The 21,261-nt window shown below is 41.7% G+C and overlaps 1 protein-coding gene across 1 annotated transcript in view; it reads right to left on the bottom strand.

Annotated features, from left to right (window-relative positions):
- Positions 1-896: 896 nt before the first annotated feature.
- WWOX (WW domain containing oxidoreductase) overlaps positions 897-21,261 on the bottom strand; it is a 461,017-nt gene continuing 440,652 nt past the window's right edge. The window contains exon 9 of the mRNA XM_084214930.1: positions 897-2,049. Coding sequence (XP_084071056.1) covers positions 1,861-2,049 — 189 coding nt within the window. The 3' untranslated portion in view covers positions 897-1,860. The remainder of the gene's footprint in view (positions 2,050-21,261) is intronic.

Below are 21,261 nucleotides of genomic sequence, written 5' to 3' on the forward strand. Positions count from 1 at the left end.
AACCCAGCAATGCCAAGCTCCAGTGCAAAGCTCTGCAGGCCCACACTGCCTGTGTCATACCACAGTAATTCTGTCTGCCTGTGAAAGGGAAAAATAATGTGTGTGTGAGGGCTGTTGCACAGGTGACAGGAGTTAATCACTTTTTCTCCCCAGTTAAACTCCAGACAATACAAGGAATTTTGCAAAGCCTGCAACCCAGGCCATGAATTTTCAGACACTGCACTACACCAGCATCTGGTCTGTGTAAAAACTTCTAGGAGACCAGAAGGACTTTTTTTTTTAAACTCTGCAAAAGGCTGAAAAGTGGTGTTGTTCTTTCTGGAATACCCCCTTTTATTTCTTTATTCCACCAAATGTTTCAAAGGCTGTGCTGCCCTTGGGGAAGGGGCTGCAGAGAGTCGAGGAGGATGAGTGGGCAGGATTTGTTGTGTCCTGAAGCTGTTGCTACAGAGGTGGCACAGCAGGGATAAAAAAAGGCCATAAACTCTTTACAGCTGCTTTAGGAAAGACTGGCATCAGGTAAGGAAGCAGACAAGGAAGGAGCAGCTGAGGCTGCACTGGGGTAGAAGCCTTGACTTTAAGTCTGTTCAACAATTAATCCAATGTACTATGGTTGCAGAAAAGAAAAATCATGGAAGGCAGATTGTTAGCAATAAAGCAGAAATAAAAAGGGCATCAAATAAACTTCTATTAACAATGTGTCCTTCTATTTATTTGTTTATATTCTGTCTACAGAAAATGTGATGCTGGACTGAGGATGGCTTAGAACAACCTTCTGGCATGAAGACAGCTACAAAGCACAAAATACAAAAATGAACTCAGAAGGAAACAAGAAAAAAAACCCCAACATTTTCTTGGCATCAACAAGAAGCTCTTTATTTTTCCTCAAGTTTTGTTTTCTAAAAAAAAAAATGGAACTAAGACATTTGCCGAAATGAGACAAACTTTCTCTTCAGGTGACAATACTCAAGCAAGCATGTTGTTTTATTGAATTTAAATGGAAAGAAAAGACAGATTTGGAATGGGATACAGTATCAGGAGAACTGAGAAACTGTGAACTTTCAAGGAAATAAAACTCCTTAAAACTGTGAACCGAGAAATTGATGGAAATACCATTTAAACCCCTGATTACACTTTGTGTGTTCTTAAGGAGACATCATCATCTGTGCTAACTCGAAATACTTAGGGAATGGTTTACAACATATCTTTTATTGTAATCTTTTAAGAAAAAAAAACCAAACCAGAAATATTTAATTAGCTGTGACTTTACCATTACTGTTCAGATGTCTTCCTGCACCTTCTTTTTCTAGACAGCGCAGATGTACTTGCAGCCAACAGTCAAGGGTTGGAAAGATTTCTTTCTTCAATAATCTTTTGATTTGCCACACCCAATAAAATCCCTGTAGGGAAAAAGATTCAACACAACTACCATCTCCCAATCAATACCTAAAGCCTAACAGACAGTAATTATCAAAATAAGGAGGAAATCCCATATTGGGCTACATACCTACCCATTAATCAAAACAACCGAAATTATCTGCAGAATTGCTTTTCTAAAATAAGACAGAGGATGCCTCCTTGGGTTACACTTTGAACAGGCTATAATCAAAAGAAAGAGAACCGAGACTAACTAAGCCCCAGGAAGCTGCATTGTCCCTTTAACCCACAGTATTCCCCACCTCCCATTAGTACTTAACATTTTTCACTATGTTGTGACTGCTATTATTTCATTTAACACCGGTTAATCTGTATCTGAGGTACATGGAAACCCTCTAGATGATAAGATTGGACAGGTTCCAGTGCTGGCAGTTTCCGAGCGTGCACACACTCGTGTGTTTTGATCCTTCCAGGAGCTCCCTGCTATTTGGCCTGGCTGCCAGCTCGTTCTTGGATCAGCCTGTGGCTCAGCTCCCAGAGGGCAGCGGCGGTGCCGTGGTCCTGTGCCTGCTGCGAGGGCAGGCAGCGGCAGCAGTTGTTGAAGTACATCCCGCCCAGCCCCTCCAGCTCCGCCGCCGTGGCGCAGTACACCGTCGTGGCAGCTCCTTGTTGCTGCAATAATAACAACAACAACAAAAAAAATTAAATTAAGAGGGAGAAAATAAGCAGAACAATGCATAGATGTTTTATAGTTTGTTATTATCGTTGTGATTTCAAGCACAGCCCTTTGGAGCTGCGTCTCGTGTGAGCAGCGTGGCTGGCACGGTGACCTGCCCGGTGACAAGGCTGCAGCCCTGCTGAAGGCACTTCTTTACAAACCACTTCAATGAGGACTTCTTTCTTTTCCTTCCCTCTAAGAGCAGAAGAAAAAGAGAACCCTGAGCCACAGCCCCAAGCTCAGGTGTTTTGCCCCTTTTCGGTGAACACCTGGATTGGTGGCAGGGGCTGCCCAGGTGGTGTTCGACACCAGAACAGCTGAGCCAGGTTGAAAAGCAGCACCTCAAAACTTCCCTTTGCATCACAGAAATCATTGACCATATGCCCAGGCACCCTGACCCGCAGCCTGATAGATGGATTTGGTTTGTTTGGGTTTTTTAAACCTCTTGTGCAAAATTAACCTGGGCACTCCAATTAAGACCTATCATGTAAAGTGCAGTCGGGATTGGTGCCAAACCTGCCCGTGGATCTTGGATCAACAGTCCAAGGCAGTTGTCACTGCTGCTGCATGAGAGCATTTGGCTGCTGCAGGCACAGACAGGGCTGTTTCTGCAGAGACACAAGGCTTTCCAGAGAAGTTTCGTTCTGGAACAACATTTCTCATGTCTTAAAATGTTTTAAGAAATGGAGTGGATAGATTAGAGGCTTTTGTGGATCAGAAAGGATTTTTAAAATTTTTTTTGCTTTCTATATTTTTCCTTTCCCTTACCTTTCTTTCTTTTTTTTTTTTTTTTTTATGTTCAAAGAGGAAGAATGGGTTTCTATGAATTGTCCCAACAAAAACCTACAGATGGAGGCCACAGGGTTGGGGTAAGCACCCTGGCATGGGTGATGGGCTATTCCCTGGCACAGACTAAAAGCACAGTGCCAGAACAGCTGGGGAGAGGGCAAGAAGCTATTTTGCTTAGTAAACTATAATTAAAAATAATAGGTGAGAGCGCATTAGCAAAACACAACACTAATTTAAAACCGATAGAGTTTATCTGGCATCTTATGATTATTTATGTACATCTTAGTCCTTTCTGTGGTTACAAATTATGAGCTGATAGGAATCAGAATAAAGAGGCTGCCAAGTGCAATTGAAAAAGTAAATGAAGAGAAATTAGTTGTTGCCACATTAAGATAATTTAATGGGATAAGAGAATAGGCTTCAATCTCTTGTGATTTTCCTCCACTCCTTTGTTTTTTGGCCTTTCATTGTCACAGCCAGGGAAACTCAGGGTGCTGCTGGGGGGGGTCAACCTGCAGAAGACCTCTACTTTACATTCTCATCCTTCAAGGACAGGAAGCAGTTTAAAAAGCTCCAGTTCTCCTTATTTGAGGCATCTCAACTTTGTAGCAACAAAGAAGTGCATATTTGTTTGCAAGACATGCATTTTCCTCGGCAGATGGGATTAAACTGATAATGATGACTCCACAACTTAGAAATGATCTCCCATCACAAGGTAAACCAAAACTGTCTGTATTAAGTTTTTTGAAAGGCATATATTTATCAACAGACTAAAATATTTTTAAAGTTAGTATAGTACATAGTAATCCTCTTATTAAGCCAGTATCTTTTTTAAAAAAAGAGAAGATATCTTAAAGGTGGTAGCAGAAATGGAAGAGAGTTCTACTAAAAATAATATTAATAGAGAACAATAAAATTTCTATGCTCATTTCAACTATCCTACAAAGCTCCACAGTACAGGTATGATCACTGTATTCAGCTGTTTAGAATGTCTCAAAGCCCCTAAAGAGTATTATTAGTTTTTTGCAAGCAATTCAACTGGACTTTCATTAGAAAGGTAAAATTAAACTGAATTGCTCAAGGCAGAGTGAGAGCCCTCAAGCTATTGCTGAAAAGCATCCATCCAGCCAAGCTAAACTCAGGCTATCTCTAATAGACCTCAGCTAATTCATAAAATGGAAGTTTCTCAGAGCCAGTTTAAAATCCAACCCAAACAATAATTTATCTTTTCAAACGAGTCAAATTTGACGATGTTTAAACAAAATTCTCGGCAGGCAGAAAAACACCCCAGAGCACAAAAGCAGTGCTTTATACCTTGAGCATTGACACAAGCTAGACTCCAGAAGAAGAGAATAGCTTTCCCTGTGTGAGCATAGGATATTTACTTTAAGTGATAAAAGATTATGAGGCTGGAAGCCCAAAGCACTTTATCTTGCGATGCCTCCAGTGTTTTGCTGAGAACTGGATGTAAGCAACGTGCCATTTGCTTTTTGGCTGTGTGTATCCTTACTTCTTTCTAAATGTTTCAATCATGTTGGCTGTTTTGGAAGAAGAAAATTCAATGGTTCTATCATTGAAAGAAAAGTACCTTTCTTATTACTTAAGAGAAAGGCAGTCATATTTATCCCTTCGTTGACAGGGGGTAAAGCTTTAGTATCTCACGATTATGGACAAACATGAACTCATCAAGCCTAGGAGGATGCTTTAGACAGCAAAACTATGTAACAGAAGGTAAATTCCAGATTCTCAGAGCCACTTAAGTATCTAATTCCCTTTGTGAGCTGGTTGCTTTCAGACACTTGAGGATCTGCCTAAGTGACTTGTCCAAGGACTGAGAGGAGTGAGCATCAGAGTCACAGGAATCAAATCCCATTTGGGTTGGCAGGAGTATCAAGAGGTCTCCAGCCCAACCTCCTGCCCAAAGTGGGAGGTGTAGAAGCTTCATGTATGCCATGCTGAATGGGAAGGTCCCCAAGGCATAAATCCCTCCTTTGCATCTACGATTCCACAAACCTCTGCGAAGAGCCAGAGCTGCAGATAAGTGCAAACTGCCTGCACTGCTAGCCAGAAACTGCTCTGTTTCTCAGCAAATATTGTTTATCCCTTATGAACACAGTCCTTTGAATGACATCTTTATATGCTGGGCCTTATGACAGCCTAGTAACAAGTTTTAATTTTTTGCTCATCAGCTTTCCTGTTCACATATCATCAGCATACAACAGCAGAGGATGTTAGGGAATCTAATTAGTAAACAATTCCATACTGCTGATACAAGATGAAACATTCTTAAACCAATAAAAAGAGCACTTTAATCACTGTTGAATGACTTTCAATGCCAAGCGGTTTGTGCCATGTCAGAACATAATTTGAAGAAGATTAGAGTACTATATAAAAGAATTAATGTTAACAACTTCGTTAAAAAATGTCTTAAACAATGAGCTTGTCAGTTGTCACAGACTCTCCCTGATCCATTGTGATTAAGGCCCCCTCCCCCCCAACAATTTCAGCTGATAAACAATGCTAAAAGCGTCGGGCAACCTAAACATTTTTTTCCATAGGCCCATCAGTCGTACAGGGTGCTAATCACCAGAGCTGGGGTCAGCCTTCTTTAACCTGCAACAAAGGCAGCGGGTTGCAATAATGAATACACAGGATAAAGAATTTGTGAGAAGCCCAACTGAATCTTTAATCATGCCTCAGTGCCATTTCCGATCCAGTCACACATGTGAAAGCTGCTGGGCAAGCACCACGCTATCAATCTTTCCAGTGCACGTAAAATTACCCGGGAATCTTGTTTTGGATTAAGTTGAAGAGTGTCTCAGTAATAAGGGTTCATCATTCTCTTCCGCAAATCATTTGTCAGTTTTGTAATACAATCTTCCTCTGCAGCAGGGTGGGATTTATCCAGCAGTTGCTGTTTATTTATAGTTGAGGCTCAAAGATCTAAATTATCCATCCTTCTAAAATCCTTTGTCGAATTGAAAATACTAAGTAGCTACTAGTTCATAGGCATTTATTTCATAACTGCAAGCAGTCAATTTTTAACTGATGGCACTGAATGCAAATTAATATTGAATAACTTAACAGTAAAAGAAAAGGGGTCCTTGAGATACAGAACATGGTAAAACCCTCATTAATATATGTAATGCATCTGTTAGTAGTCTGAGATACCATTTATGTTCCTGATAAGAAAACATATGACACTGTTAATGTTTAGTTTTTAGATTTGTCTACCTTCAAATGCATGTTTATTTTCTAAAATTAGACTTTTGTTCTGAAGCAAGTTTACATTCCAAGCACATAAATAATAGAAACAAAGCCATAACTTATCTGTATATTTATCAACTATGAATGAATAGGACCCACTCTTAACTCTGTAAAGAGCACACAGCACTCAACATTGTCTGCCAGGGAGATGGGATCAGCTTTTTTGGGAAGGAGGGGTTTATTTTCTTATGAAAAATTAAGGATAAAGGCCAGTTATCTTGGTAGCCTGAGGTTAAGTTCAGCACAGAGCATTTGAAAAGATGGCCAGTGGAAAGAGGTGAATTCAAAATGACATGAGAGGAGAGTATTTGTGACAAGGACCAGATTCAAAGCAAGCAGCTCAAGTGAAATAAAAAGGCAAACCCTTAAAACTCTTCAGGCGGTTCCTGTTATTCATATCAGGACTATGAGACAAAGCCAACACACCCCTAACAGTAAAATATCAGACCCACACAAAAGCACTGTGACCATGCCATTTACAGCCCAATAACTCATTACACAGCAGTGTCAGGCAGAATCAGAGAGTCATTAAGGTTGGAGAGAATCACCAAGTCCAGCTACTGACCTAACCTAGCAACCAAGGCAGTATCAACATTTCCAGATATAAAACCAATGGGGTGTCCCATACCTTCTCTGTGCCTCTGATAAACACCCTGAAGAGTTCATTCTCTTAGAGGGAAAAGCTCCTCACCAGCTGGCTTCAGCAGTGGCCATTTTCCTGATTTGATGTAAAATAGAAAATCTCCTTGGAATTACAAACCAAATGATCCAGAATCTGTTTCCACAACCATATTATCCAAACCAAACCCTAAAGTGACAGCTGCAGTTTTACATTCCTCGAGCCTCACCTCCTCCTGGTGGGAATTAGCACAGGTTTGCTGCCTTCTCAGAGGCTCCACAGGCTGGGGCAGTAGCTGAGGATCTGCTCCACTGCTGGTTGTGACCCTGAGGCTGATGCTCAGGGTGGGAATGCTGCCCTCAGAATGGATTTGTCTCCTTCTGGCATTGCTACAACCAAGCTGGGATTGTGGTGCAGAGCTTTTTCAAACCACACTTTTTCCTTTTTCCTATCAAGCCCAAGTCCTTGTGAACAACATGGAGCACAATGACCTCTTCTGAAAAACACTAGCACATCCAAAATCCTCATGTCCTCACCCAGGATTCCTCAGTATCTGAGATTTTTGGAGCAATCCTAAGAGCTGTTTGGTGATATCATCCTTGTCTGAGGCCAGCTGTAGCTGAGGGAGCCACTTCCCAATGCCAGGCTTCTTTTCCTACTGGGACAACTCAGAGCTGAGAGGAACAGTCACTTTTCCAACAATGCAGTGAGGAAGTTTTAGTCTTGCCTGTGAGATGACAGGAGAACTGTTCAGGTCCTTCTGCTGTCCTCTAACTCAGAGAATCCCAGATGCACAGTTACCTTACGAATAATGCTCAGAATATCTATGTATTAATGTCCTGTAAGAAAACAGGATTCCTTGATTGCTTTTTCAGCAAGGAAATATGAAATTGAGACCTTCCTTTGCTATTTTGGGAGAGCGTGAAACTGAAATCATATCTGCAGCTCAAAAAATAAAACTTTGGAGCTGCCAAATATGATCTAAACTCCAAACTGGGCTCAGTTAACTTCAGGTCCTATTTCCACCCCGAGTGCCAGCAGAAAAACGTGACCTGAACTGACACTGTACCTACAGTGTTTTCAAAGCTCTCACAGAACCACATCTAAACCAGAGGTTCTCAACCACCTCCCCTTCCCCCATCACCACAATTAAACCAGCAAAGCACCTCTTAGAAGATAATACAATGAATAAACCCAAATCTATAAGGTCTGCTTTTTTTTCCTTCTGATGTATTCCTTTTTCAACTAATTCCCAAGTATAAAGACTCAAAACTCCATCAGCTTCTCTACTTGCCAAGCATAGTTGGTTTCAAGCTGTAACTTTTCTTAGTGTCATTAAGACCCTTACACATTTACAGTATTCTTTACATACATTATAGGAGATAAGTGTGCTATGTTCTTTGAGTAAGGAAACTGCAGTAGTTCACGAAAGAGGATTTGTTTTCAACTGCTGAGGCATTAAGACCTAGTGATTATTTCAACTATTCAGTATATGCAGCTATATTTAACTTACATTCTGGGTTTTAACTTTGCAAAAGAAATCGTGTCCATTGTAATAAATGTATTTTGATAATGCACCATGTTGTTTGTGTTATGCAACCCCCAGTATGTTCTCAATTACAGCAACGATAGCACTTGAAAACTTCCAACCTCCAACATCTGGTATCAAACAGATTTTCTGCAATCATTCCACAGGAGAAAAAAAAATGCAATACAGGACATCAAGTCAGGAGAACTGGGCTCTTTTCCTCTTTTTGACTTTTCCTTCCCTAGTGAGCTTGGACAAGTCACTTCAACTCCATGTACCTCACTTTTCCCAGCTATAAAATGGGGAGATTACTCTTATTTACCCACCTCACAGGGGTGTTGTGAGGAGTCATTCAGATTTATGGAGTGCTTTCACACTTAATTTGGAAAAGCACTGTGTAAGTATAAAGTGTTATATTATAAACCATTGTTAAAAAGTGTAGAAGATGTAGAACAAGGTTGGCAAAGTAGCTGACAAAAATGTAATTATCTTTTAAAATCATGCCTATTTTTCTCTATTGTATAAACTTAATTCTTTAACCTGTGAAGCTGTCTGCTATTCTGGGTCCTGTTCCAGTGTCTTCCCTCTCTCATCCACTTTTTCTTGCCCAGCTCACTTGCTAAAACTCTTACTAGCCAAAACAACAGTGAGTTATTAGAAAATGGTTGCTTTAGAGGGAAACAGTCCCTGAAATCCATGCATTCATCCCTCCCACCCTTTGCATATGCTAGGCAGAGCCATCATGGCATACCAGGGGTGGGATTCAGTTCCTAACATGGATCTTGAGACATCTGAGCTGCCTCAAGATATCCCACGTGCTCCACAGCTGTCTTTCAGAAGGGCACATATTTCCCATCGGTCTGGTATTGTGTCTGCCAGCCCCTCAGGGATATCTCAGCTAAAACCACACAATGGTTAAGACAACACCAGACTGTGCAACTTAAATGCTTTTGCCACAGCACCTGGAAGGGAGGTGGTTCCCACAGGCAGCACCATATTTCTTTTCCAGAATCTTATTGAATTCCAAAATCAGCTTCTGAAAAATGTTTCAAGGCTGACAGAGAGCCACCTTAAGCTCTAAAAGCTCTATTGAAGCCTGTGGCTTTACCTTGCTCTACCAGCATTTCAGGGCAGGAGCAGCAGCACTTCTCACAGGCCTCTTTATCAACAGCACATTTCCAGGCACATCAGTGCTGCAATTCCTTCTGCTGCCCACTGAATCCCCGTTCACACCTGATTTACACTTTTAAGACATCATTGCTCCCCTGAAATGGCAGCTTTGAACACTGCATGCAAAAGCCTCTGATCTTTTCTTCTCACAGGCTGGTATGGAGCGGTGGAGCAGTGCAGCATTCTTCTCCTCATTTCTAGATCTGGGAAAAATCCCTGAGGAAAATTATCAATTTTCTTTTCAGAGAGTAACAGGGTAAGGGTGAGATCAGGTTGAAGAAATGCTGCTGCAGTCCATTGCTTGCCCTCTGCCCTGTGTGCCAAGCACTGGCCAGCGGAGTGAGAATCAAAGAGCACATCAGGGACAGACCCTGGGCATCCCAGCTCTGCTGGGAGCTGCTCACACCTGAACAGCCCTGGCAGCTCACCTGCTGTGATGCACATTTATACAAACACGATCACAAACACAAATTCCACCACAACTCGTTGGCCACAGTCAAACTGGAAATGCTGTGGAGGACTGGAAATCCTCCTGAGACACACAACCTGCCAGCAAAAGGTGGATTCTTCTGGGCAAGGGCCATTTAAAGAGTTGAGCAAACAGGCTGTTGACACGAAACATATCCTGCCAAAAAAGAGAGATTAGATACACTGCTGCAACTAAATCATTCGAACTGGTCTGGCTGGTGTTTGGGCATACACAGATGAGAGTTCATTGAAATTACTTCTGTTATTAACTTATGCTGAATTGAAATGTTTTATGGTTTTGCTGTACTTTAATTATATATATACTTTATATAAATGTGTGTATACATACAGTACTGTATATGCTGTATATATTTATATAGCTTTTTAATACTACTACTAGTCCAAATTTAGACTTTTTCATATGCATTATTGAAAGAATATCATCACAATGCTGACATCTGGCTTCTTCCTTCATTGCACAGATAATTTTTTAGACTTTATTTCAGATATGAGTGAAAAAAAAAAAGTCACACAACACAATGCTTTTTGAGGAAGTGACCTTTTGGGACAGATATTTGACGAGCTGTTTGTTTAGGTTTTAAAGATAAAGACTGCTTTTCATCTGTTGATACACAAGCACATACACACACAGACACACACAGTTCAATAACAATGCATTGAGAAACCACAGGGTGTTATGATGGGGAAGTATCATGGTAAGAAAGTAACTACCAACTCTGTCTTCCAGAAACTAATTAAGGGAATGTATTTTGCAATAATACAGATCTAGCAAACAGGCCTCTAAAGTCTATGCTTAGAGCTGTAAGCCAGGCACTCCTGTATTATGTATGTGTGATTTTCATAGCTAGCCTGCTGTAAAGTGTGCCCTGTTAGTGCATCTTTCAGGCTCAAAGACACTGGTCTTGTTAATATTTCATTTAGTACATACTGTAGAGTCTCATTTATATTACTTCTATAATTAATGGTGATAGCTTAGGCACTGCCTTTACAAGGAGAGATCCCTGTATGTTGGTCGATGGGTAATGAGAAACAATAGATATTTCATTCACCAGCAGCTTGTTGCTAGTTAGTAGGAAATTATCGTGTGTACTGTTGCTTTAATTGCCAGGGTAAATAATGCCGCCGCTGTGTTAGTGAACATTTTAAAGCACTTGATGCAAATAGACTAGAAACAAAACACAAAAAAAAAAATTACCTTTATTATGCTATACCTTAGCACAGGGAGTTTAAAAGGTACGTCTTAAAACATTTGCGTTCTATCATGCAAATATATCTTAATATGCATGTGCTGACTATTCAACTACTGTATTTTAGGAAATACAATTATGCTGCCTTTCTCTTCTCCTATGTAGACTGTAAATAACTGTAGATCTTTCTCTTGTTTTCCCATGTAAATATATGTAAATATTAACAAGCTATGCATGCTGATATTCTAGGCAATTTCAGGTACTTTTATAATCTGAAGGCATGTACTTGAACTGGTTTGTTAAAAAAAAATCAACTCTCTCAAATCCTTTAAAGCTCATTAGAAATTAAAGATTTCTTACTAGACTGGTTCCTTCACTCTCAGTTTGTTTTTTGTTTATTTTTCCCTCTGCTTTGCCAGTGCTGTCTCCCAGGACCCACCACATTCCAAGGCTGTTTTCTGCAAAGTGTGGGGTCCCGTCTCAGGATATGAATCACTCCCTGCCCCAGGATGGGCACCATTTAGATCCAGAGACTCAGAGAGGGGATGTCTATCCCTTCTTCTGTCTGACCTCTCCCTCTGCTTAATGATCACAGAGTCACAGAACTGCAGAGTGGTTTGTTTTGGAAGGGACCTTAAAGATCCTCTAGTTCCAACGCCCTGCCATGGGCAGGGACACGTTCCACTGGGCCAGTTTTGATGTTTTCCATTCCATTTTCTCACTCCATAATCCTCCAAGTCTGGGTTTAACACCACAAGTGCCAGGGCTGGGTTTGAGGGCAGAAGCAGCCCCAGCCAAGAGCAGTCCCCATGTCTCTGGCTGTGCTGCAGTCCTGCTGCTCACTCAGACGTGGCTCCTCTGTTTCAACACGCTCTTTATGCTTCTTTTCCAGCATGCTTATGACTTTGACAGACTGTGAAAATAATTTGATAAATAGCTTGATAAATTCCTCCATCTCCTCCCTTCTGTGCTGTAACACTGTTTGTGGAAGCCTTTCAACTGAAGGAGTGTGAACAAAAAAGAAATTACCTAAAGCTTCTAAATCACATCACCTCCTGCATACAGATTTGGAGACAAGATTTCAATTTAGCTCTCTTCTTCCTTCTTTATTTTGTTCATGCAGTAAATGAAGATTACTCTGAGGAAAAAGGTAAAAAGTAAAAAAAGATGCATTTATCCCCCAGTACAGTAGAGGGGAGAAAAAAAAAATCCCCTCTCCATTATCTATGAAAACTAAATGCAATGACAACTTTTTAATTGAAAGAAAACAGCTTTCATGTCTGAAGATGTTTTTTTCCAGAGCAGGCGTATGAGAATAAACACATTAATTGACAGCATCCTCATGACTTTTTAAGTTCCTCAAACTTAGCTTGGCGTCTGGGGAAGATCTCTTTCCAGTCCTTGAAGACTCTTTTAAGATGAATGTTTAAAAAGCTGAGCTGACACGGGCATTACGTTCAAGTGCAAGCTGTACTATTCTATAGTAGAGGGCGTAGAAATGGTTCATAGAATTATTATCTTTCTACAGACAAAACCCATTACCTTCACACTAGGAGGGAAAAGCTAGTTTTTAACTTATATAAAACGGAATCAATTATCAATATCTTTGCATGGTTTCCCAGCTCTGCTGGAGAGCAGTCACACAGCTAAATACACAGAGCCATTTGGCAAAAGGGCTCCTGCCTATGCTGGGCTTCTTGTTACACCTTTCATTTAATAAAATCGCATCTGCAGAAGCAAAAATAACTAGCAATGATTTGTATGCAGGGCTTCCACCCTGAATGTCACAAAGGCAGATGGGAATCACATTTGCAGACCCATCACTGGGCTTCTGTTACTTTCGACTTCTTCCCAGTAAAAAGTGAACAAGCAAATAAAAAGCAGCCAGCGATGCGGACTCAAACACACTGCTGAGCAGCAGCGCAGGTCAGAGCATCCATAAAGCCTCTTGTCTTTGGGGTGGAAAAAAGTGCTCCTTCAGCAACCTCGGCCATATAATCCACACCATCCTGCCTCTGAACAATCCTTCTGCTGGCTTTAACAGTGGCTTTCACAGATGGTCGTGTTTCCAGTGAGAAAAGCAAAGCTGGGAGGTAAGTAGAGGCTTTTCATGGTGAAGTCCGTCCATGCCCATTGCTTTTAAACTGCAACAAATAGAAATCTTACGTCTTCCAGAAGACAATGCCTAACCTGGTTCAACTCTGTTGAGCAGAGAGGTGGATGAGTGCATTAGCAGCCATCCTTTAAAAACTATGTGCCCAGCTATTTCACTAGCACAGGCAAGCTCCAGGGCACACAGAGGTGCAGCATCTGCAAGGTATATAAAACATAATACTCCAGAAGCTGGCAGTGCTGTTGGGGAAGGAAATGTTCATTATTAGACTCTCATATCTGTTTATCCCATTCACGAGATCTGCTTCTACAAAGCACATAATGATAAATGGCACATTTGCAAATTATCTTCTGAGTGCTGATGAGAAATCAGCAACCTGCGAGTTACCGTGACTTTGAGTGAGTACACTCCACTGCGAGCCTCGTCTGCTGAGATGCCTGCCAAATGAGTGCATTAGTATATTAGGAGTCTAATAAATTGACTAACAAGCATTTGATGAAAAATAGCTGTTCCATCCGTTACAGTTATCATCACCACCAACAAGGCTACTGGGCTTGGGATTTTGAAGGCACCAGCTGCTGATAAAAGAGTTGTTGCCCTGCTGTGCCACGCTCTCAGCAGCATCCCCCTCCCTAACTGTGCATCTTAACACACTCTCAGCAAGGCATAGGACCTTCTTTGCTTAAGTTTTCCTCTGCCTCTTCATGACACTTGTGAGGATTTAAACCATTGCAGTCTTACTCAGTCCTGTCTTTTCTCTCCACTACAGAAAGTAAGATTCTGGGTTTCCCTGTCTGGGAAGGAGATGGAGGAGACACTTTCTGTTACACAGCTCAGCACTGCTCAAACACCTGAGACTGTTCACACTCGCAATCTGAAAACTTTAACTTCCTAATTTTTGCCACAAACATCAGACTAAAGGACCAAGGTGGCTTTGGCTATAGTCACATTCGGCAGAAAGGCATTATTTAATATCATAAGATCAAATGAGTTTCAGGAGTGGCTCAGAGTCCTACTTCTAACTCAGTCTCCTCATGGAAAAACTCAGAAAACAAATCATACAACACTCCACTTGTGTCAATCACTGCTTTGGACAATTGGTGGACAATTAAGAAACGCAGCTCTTTCTATGAATCCAACTGATCCCATCATGCAAACATCCTCCCTGCCTTGGAAGAAGCAAGTAATTGCCACGTTCAAACCCTGAGGTCCTGCAAAGCAGAAAGAGGGCGATTAAAGCCCAGCAGATCCCTCTGGCTGCAGCCCTGTGCAGCCCACCCGATGCACTGTGGGTGTTTGTCCCTCCTCCCGGCACATGGCTGGGGCAGCTCTGCCCTGGCAAAGCCTGCTTGAGTCAATTCTGTCTTTTCAGGCTAATTAATTCTTGGAACTGCAATACACCCTTACATTCAAGTTTCAGAAATCTTCTTCGTGCCGCCTAATTTGTTTTAAGTAGAGAGGAACCCAGTTCATTTCAAAAGCCCGTTCAAATCCCAGCGAGCGCCTAAAAACTACACACGCCTAAGAAAAGCTCAGCCTGCGCCTTCCCAAATTGCATTTCTGCTTTTACCTGAGACATTCGCAAGATCCCCAACTCTGTCAACAGTCGCTCTCCAGTTTTGTTTAGCTTATCATCAACAGACTCTGCTTTTGTGAGTGGACAAGTCATTTGAGTGTGCACCACGGTTATAATGGCCTGACTGACAGCTCAGCCAGATAAACACGAGAGAATAACAGACGTAGGAACAATCTGGGTATTCATTTTGTCCGTTCAACCGGGTTGAAAGGATTTGCCAGCCAAGGGCACAACACTTCAGGCTAATTTGCTCAGCCAAAGCACTGCTGGAGTGCAAGGCTGCAAGCAGATGACTGATGTTGGGGAGATCGGCGTCCCCAGATGAGGTACTTATTATTCACCTCTGCCTCACGGGAAATGAAAGTACTATTTATTCAAAGCATTCATTTGAAAGAGGAAAACATATAGAAATGAACTTCGTTACAAAACTTGAACCCTTCTACTGCCACCCCACTTCTGCATTAATTCCAGCTTCTTGTCCCATCATGTCATCCTGCACACTGCAGCGTTCCTGTTTTCTTGCTCCTCACATACTTTCCTTGTCTCCTGCTTTGCAGTCTCACCCCTATAGCTGACACTGGGTGCATTTTCTTTTCTGCTTATCCTCCATTTTAAAGCTGTACTCAGCTCTGCAAACCTCAGAGGCCCAGCTCTATTCTCAGTGTCTGGTGTAGCAGAGGGTGCCCACGATATCCTGGCTGTGTCTCACATGCCAAATGCACTCTGCAATCTTCTGGCCACTATCAGCCCCAGACTCCAACAAGAGCCACGTGCTGACAACATCAGTCACCACTCTGTGGTGGAGCCAAGGGAGCCAGGGCCAGTGCAGTGACAATGCTGTCCTGGTTAAGGAAAGTTGTCTCTTGCACATTTTAAGCACCCTGTGTTTAGAGTGACAGAGCTACAAGTTCACCTGCTAATCATGTAAAAGTAAATGATGGGTAGAACAGCCAGGCTTGTACTAAGAAAAGGTAAACACCACTCTGACATATTCCCTCAAGCAAGCAAGCAAAATAATAACAGTTTGACGTGGAGGTTTGCAAGTTGGCTCCCATTAATTAAGTTCCATTTTCCGGCATCTTGAGTTTTAAGATGCTTTCTCCAGGACTGATTTCAACAACTCTCTCCCACAGAAAAGCAAAGGCAAACCCTGCTTTTGGTGACAGCAGCAGGACCCTAGTGGCTTCCTCCAGCTGTGGAGCCAGGACAGGAGGTGCAGTGGGATGGAGGTAAATCCCTGAGCATTTTTGGAGGGCAGTGTCCCAGCAGAGCACGGCAGGCTGGGAACAACGGCCCTTGGAGAGGTGATGCACTAACAGCCTCAGACACATCACGGGAGGAATGCAAAGTGCACCTGACATTTCTTTTGATCTACTCCTAAGAAGCATTAAAAGGCACATTAATGTGCTGCTTTAGTGCCTGTTCAATGTGATAGTTGGAGACATAACTGAGCCTTTCACAAAAGTCTAATTGGGGAGAAGAATAAACTTATTGTTTCCTCCTCTGGACATGCACCCTAGAACATAGGCAGAGTTGACATTTGCATGAAGTATGTTGCTGCTTTGCATTTTAAATCCCAGCATGCTAAATGTAGGTTGAATGACCACTTTGACTATTCTTAGGAAATCAGTACATGTCCAACAGCAGTTCTACACATGTAGGAACTGCTATTGCCCAGCAGCAGGTTATCTTTCTCCAGTGCTGAAATTAAAATTGCATGTGTGTATTTACATTCTTATATTACAAATTGCTTGTTAAAAATCTCAAATGGACACTAATAAAGTATCTGAGCACCTACAGCCACTTTTCATGCAATTGTTTGATGTTGCTCATGGAGATCCTCACACACACATCATATTCCCATCTAGTAGCAGAGTTTTGTGCATTGAGCTATTGATACTTCTTGACCTTGTCAGACTACGAAGCACCTTTGCATCTCTGTGCTTTCAGTTGCTGTGTTGGATTCCCTTTGCTCTTTTAGGACAATCAGACAATGAATAAACTGCAACAAACCAAGCAGCAAAGAAAAAAAGAAATGTAAAAAGATAACATTCATACCCAAGTTAATCAACAGGAGAACAAAGAGAGTGAAGAAAGTCAGGTCTAAGTTCCACAAAAGAGGTGAGGTCAGGAACGACATTACTGGTTCATCCCAAATTTTGCTGAAGGCTGCATATTCCTTGTTCCTATTTCTATCAGCTTAGGTGTGTGTTTGCACATCTGGTCAGACCCATGTTCTGCTGAACTCTGTTTTGCTCTCTCTGCAATGCTCTTCCTTACATCTGCTATGCTGATAATTTATGTGTCCCTGATTAGCTCCCTCAGTGCTTTATCTCTGGGAGGATTAGAGGCTTTATGGTGTCCTCTTCATTTGTCTGCAGCACCTCCTTCCAGCCCCAGCCAGGCTTCTTGGACAGCCTTCTCTGCTGCAGTACTGACGGTGCCAAAGCTGCTATACTAAGCCACGCACCTCTTAAACTCCCCTGGCAAGAGACAGTCTAATTTGGGAGAACCATTAGCTTCCTTTTGTTGTAGCTCTCACTCAATCCAGCCACAAAAACTGCAGTGCAAGGAGGAGGAGGAGGCTGAGGAATGGGAGCTCAGAGAGCCCTGCTGCTCCGTGTTCTGGCACAGAGAGAAGAGCAGGAACCTGCAATGCCAAGGCTCCCCAAGAACACAGCGTGTCCTGATCGAGTTGTGTGGGTAGTTAACACAACTCCAAACTGCTCTGGGTACAAAACAGATGGATGCAGAGGTCTTCTGGACCATGTACCAAGCAATTCTGATTTCTGTGTGATATTTATAAACCAGGCAGTTTTAGCTGGCACTAACTCAGGATTAAAGGAGCTCTGGCTCCAAGACCACATGTGACACTCAATGCTTCAAAAATTTTGGGGCTCTTCCCATCCCAGCTTTTTTGTGTCCTCCTTTTTCTTGACAACTGCTTGATGTTCTCATAAACAAGGAAACATCCTGCTCACCACAAAGGTGAAAGAGGGTTTTTTGAGCTACTCCTCTGCTTGATGTTCAAGGTGGACTCTGATGAGCCCGTCTTGAAAACTGGGGAATTCAACTTCAATAAATTGTTTGTCCTGCATGAAAAATTTTGAAATACAAACCAAATTTATAGAAAAATCCAGGATTTCTGCTGGAGGTCATGTGGATTTCAGAAGCCTTTCTTTTAAATGATCTCATTAAAAAGCAACCAAGATTGGAAATTTGGCTTTCTCAATATTTCAATATATATCCCTCTCTGAAAATGCAGCCAAAACTTGGCTGATGGAAGACCTAAGATGCTCCATCCAGAAGCCAGGGCAGAGGAGGGGCTGAGCACATCAATGGTAGGAGGAAACAGGGACAATTCCCTGAGCCTGGGAATGGGAAGCTGGAGGTCAGGAACCTCCACAGTGTGAGTGTGCACGTGTGCTGTCAGTCAAAGAGAGAAATGCTTTCTTTTGATGGGACACACACCTCTCCTTCTTTCTCCAGCAGGAGGAAGGAGAATATGCCTGGCTTTCCAGGAAACACAAAGAAGATCCTTTCCCATTGGTGCCAGTCAGTATTTTCCATTTGCTACATACAAATAAAAATGATGGTGTCTAACAAGATCTGAATCCCCTGTTTTGCCACAATGCCACATCCTGCTAGGAGGATCCTCTTTTGACAATAAATTTCTATTAAAGTGCAATGTGCTCTTAAGTGGCACAATCTTTTTCAGTTGGCAACCTGTGAAATAGATGTTCTGCCTACTGTGCTATCTAACTCTCCTTACATACTTTTGAGCACTTTTTTCAGCACGGTTGGATTACAGAAGGGAAAATAACTCAGTGGCATAAATGATAAACACCTAAAGGATATTTAGTGCTTACTTTCTGACAAGTCCAAAAGTGAATTTGCTGCAAAACAATGAACTTAAGTGACCCCTGCTGACTTCTCAAGGAATGGCATTCCATAGGGAGTCCCATCTGTGAAACAAACGGTTCAGGTGCAAAATCAAACCCTATGTCTCAGCTCCTTGGACTTTTTCTTGGAAAAAAATTCTTCCTCAGAAAGTTACTGGTGATCTGAAATGGTGCTGGGTTCTGTAGCTATGGCTGGTCCATCTAATCATTGAAAAAAAGGATAAAAGGTCAGATTTGAACACTTGCAGCAGCCAGACACACTTAATTTGTTTTTCAGGAGTATTATCAGTTAAGCATAGCTGGAATCTGAACATCTTATATCTGCCCACATATCTGGCTGGTGCCTTCTGGCCTTCTGTGTGATGCAAGGGGCTAATAAAACGTGGCAGCACTTGATGTCAGATAGTTTGTCTCTGCCTTGTTTAATCACTCTGAATGGAGTGATGCTCAAGCCCAACTTGCATTCACTATCAGTCTGCGAGAGGCTGCTGAGAGCCACTTCTCAGCAATCAGCTTGAACCCTTGGCAAGACATCTGTCAAGTACACTTTAGCATCCCCACAACCTCGAAGTAAGAGAAGTGGCCTTCTCAATTTGGATGCAATATTAAAGGCAGTTGACAGAAATCTTACATCCCGCTGCCTTTTCTCTCTGGGTTGGCAATTCTGATCCCATTAAAGTCAGTGGGAGCCTTGTCATTGACTTCAACAGACCAAGCACTGCACACGTAGTGCTCAAGATGGAATAAACACAACTGGATAACTCTCAAACTCGTTGAAAACCTAAAATCCCATTAGGTTATTGAGGTATCTTGACACTCAAGAGGCACTTGAAACTCCAGAGGCTCAGGCATTTCACACAAACCCCAGAATGTGTCCAAAGGAGGAGGCAGCATCACTACTGTCCCCATTAAACTCTTAAAACGCATGAGTTAAGCTTTCAGCACAAATCATGGTGTTAGGTCCAGTTGACTAAAGCACAAACTTGATCAGAACATCTACATCCCAAACAAAAGAATTGCAAGCTCAGATGAATTTCCTCAGACTTCTCATGACCTCATTTGTAGTGGGCTACTGGTTGGTACAACCTCATTGCAAATGCAAATGTTTATCCAGTAAGACAGCACACTTAAAAAAATACACCAAAAGAAAAGCAAAACAGAAAACATTACCATCCAGCCTCATTTTGTGTGTCAGTGCTCACAAAACCCAAGATATCACACGAACTGGAGAATGTCTCACAGGATGTATATATTAAAAAAAAAAAAATCCCTTCACAAAGGCATACGCTGCAAATGGCTTAAAAGCATCCAAAGTGTTCTTGGAAAGTGCAATAGCAGATAAGCTCCCCTTTTAATTTGTCTTAGACTAGGTGTTAGTGCAAGTTACGACCAAGAATTTAGCACATCCATTCAAATTATACCTAAAGCACTAAATCCAGCACAGCAGTAATTTTCTAGTCTTTCATACTTCCCAACTTAATGAAAAGAGACGTTAATGTCCCAACCATAGATTAATTAGATGGAATCATTAAGAATTATTTCCCAGGTTTCTTTTGCTAATACATGTATTATCATTGAACACTACCAACCCTGTGTGGAAGGTTAATGTTATTTTGGAAGAATATTTACAGTATCAGGGATTGAAAACCCAATACCTAAAAAAAATATTTTCCACCTGCAGCTATCTGTCATCCATCCCACACAAACTTTGAAAGCTTTCCACTATCTGTCAAAACACAGGTTTTGATGCAATAAAGACTGTAATTATTGAGCATTTACAAGAAATAATATTTTCCCTCTGGTACATGTTATAACAGTTGTTAACATGCAAGTATGAATACTAATGCTCCAAGCCCACCTATACTCTTCACAAATGATAAGGATTTTTTCAAATACTGATAGAGAGGCAGGTATAATAAAAGAGCAAGATAAGACTGAATATAGGTTTTGAAAAGTAAATGTCAATCAGAATAAGGTTTTTAGAGGCATAAGAACTTGATTTGAGGTAGAGTTTGGAAATAAAGCTGACAATTAGATCCAGAGATATAAACAGCGCTTCTTTTGTGTTGAAAAATAAAATGACCCTTTTGCAACCAAAATACCAGGCTGCAAAGATGTGTGAAGGAAACAATACAGAGGATGCAACAAAACAGCTCTGCAGATGCCACGCTAGCAGATGGCTTAAGCCGGCTGAATTACTGTATAAACATTTAACTGAGAGTTTGATTTTATAAGTGTGGAAATTATACAAAACAAAAAGGGAATGATTCTAAGAAGCACTTAAATTAGTAATTTGTAATTTTCCCTGCTAAGATGGCCTAGCTCTGCTGCCTTGCAAGAGTCCATTGAGGAGGGGGGTTCTGGAGCCTGCGAGAGGAATTGCACACGGTAAAAGGGAGCTCGTGTGAGCGCACAGAACCCAGCCAGGCACTTAAAAGGTAAATATATACCTTCCCACTGATGTTGCAGCTCAAATCCATTCTAACTGCAAGTTAATAAAAAAAATCTCCCCTCCCCTCCCCACTC

This window comes from Fringilla coelebs (genome assembly GCF_963513975.1).
Source record: "Fringilla coelebs genome assembly, chromosome: 14".
Lineage (NCBI taxonomy): Eukaryota > Metazoa > Chordata > Aves > Passeriformes > Fringillidae > Fringilla > Fringilla coelebs.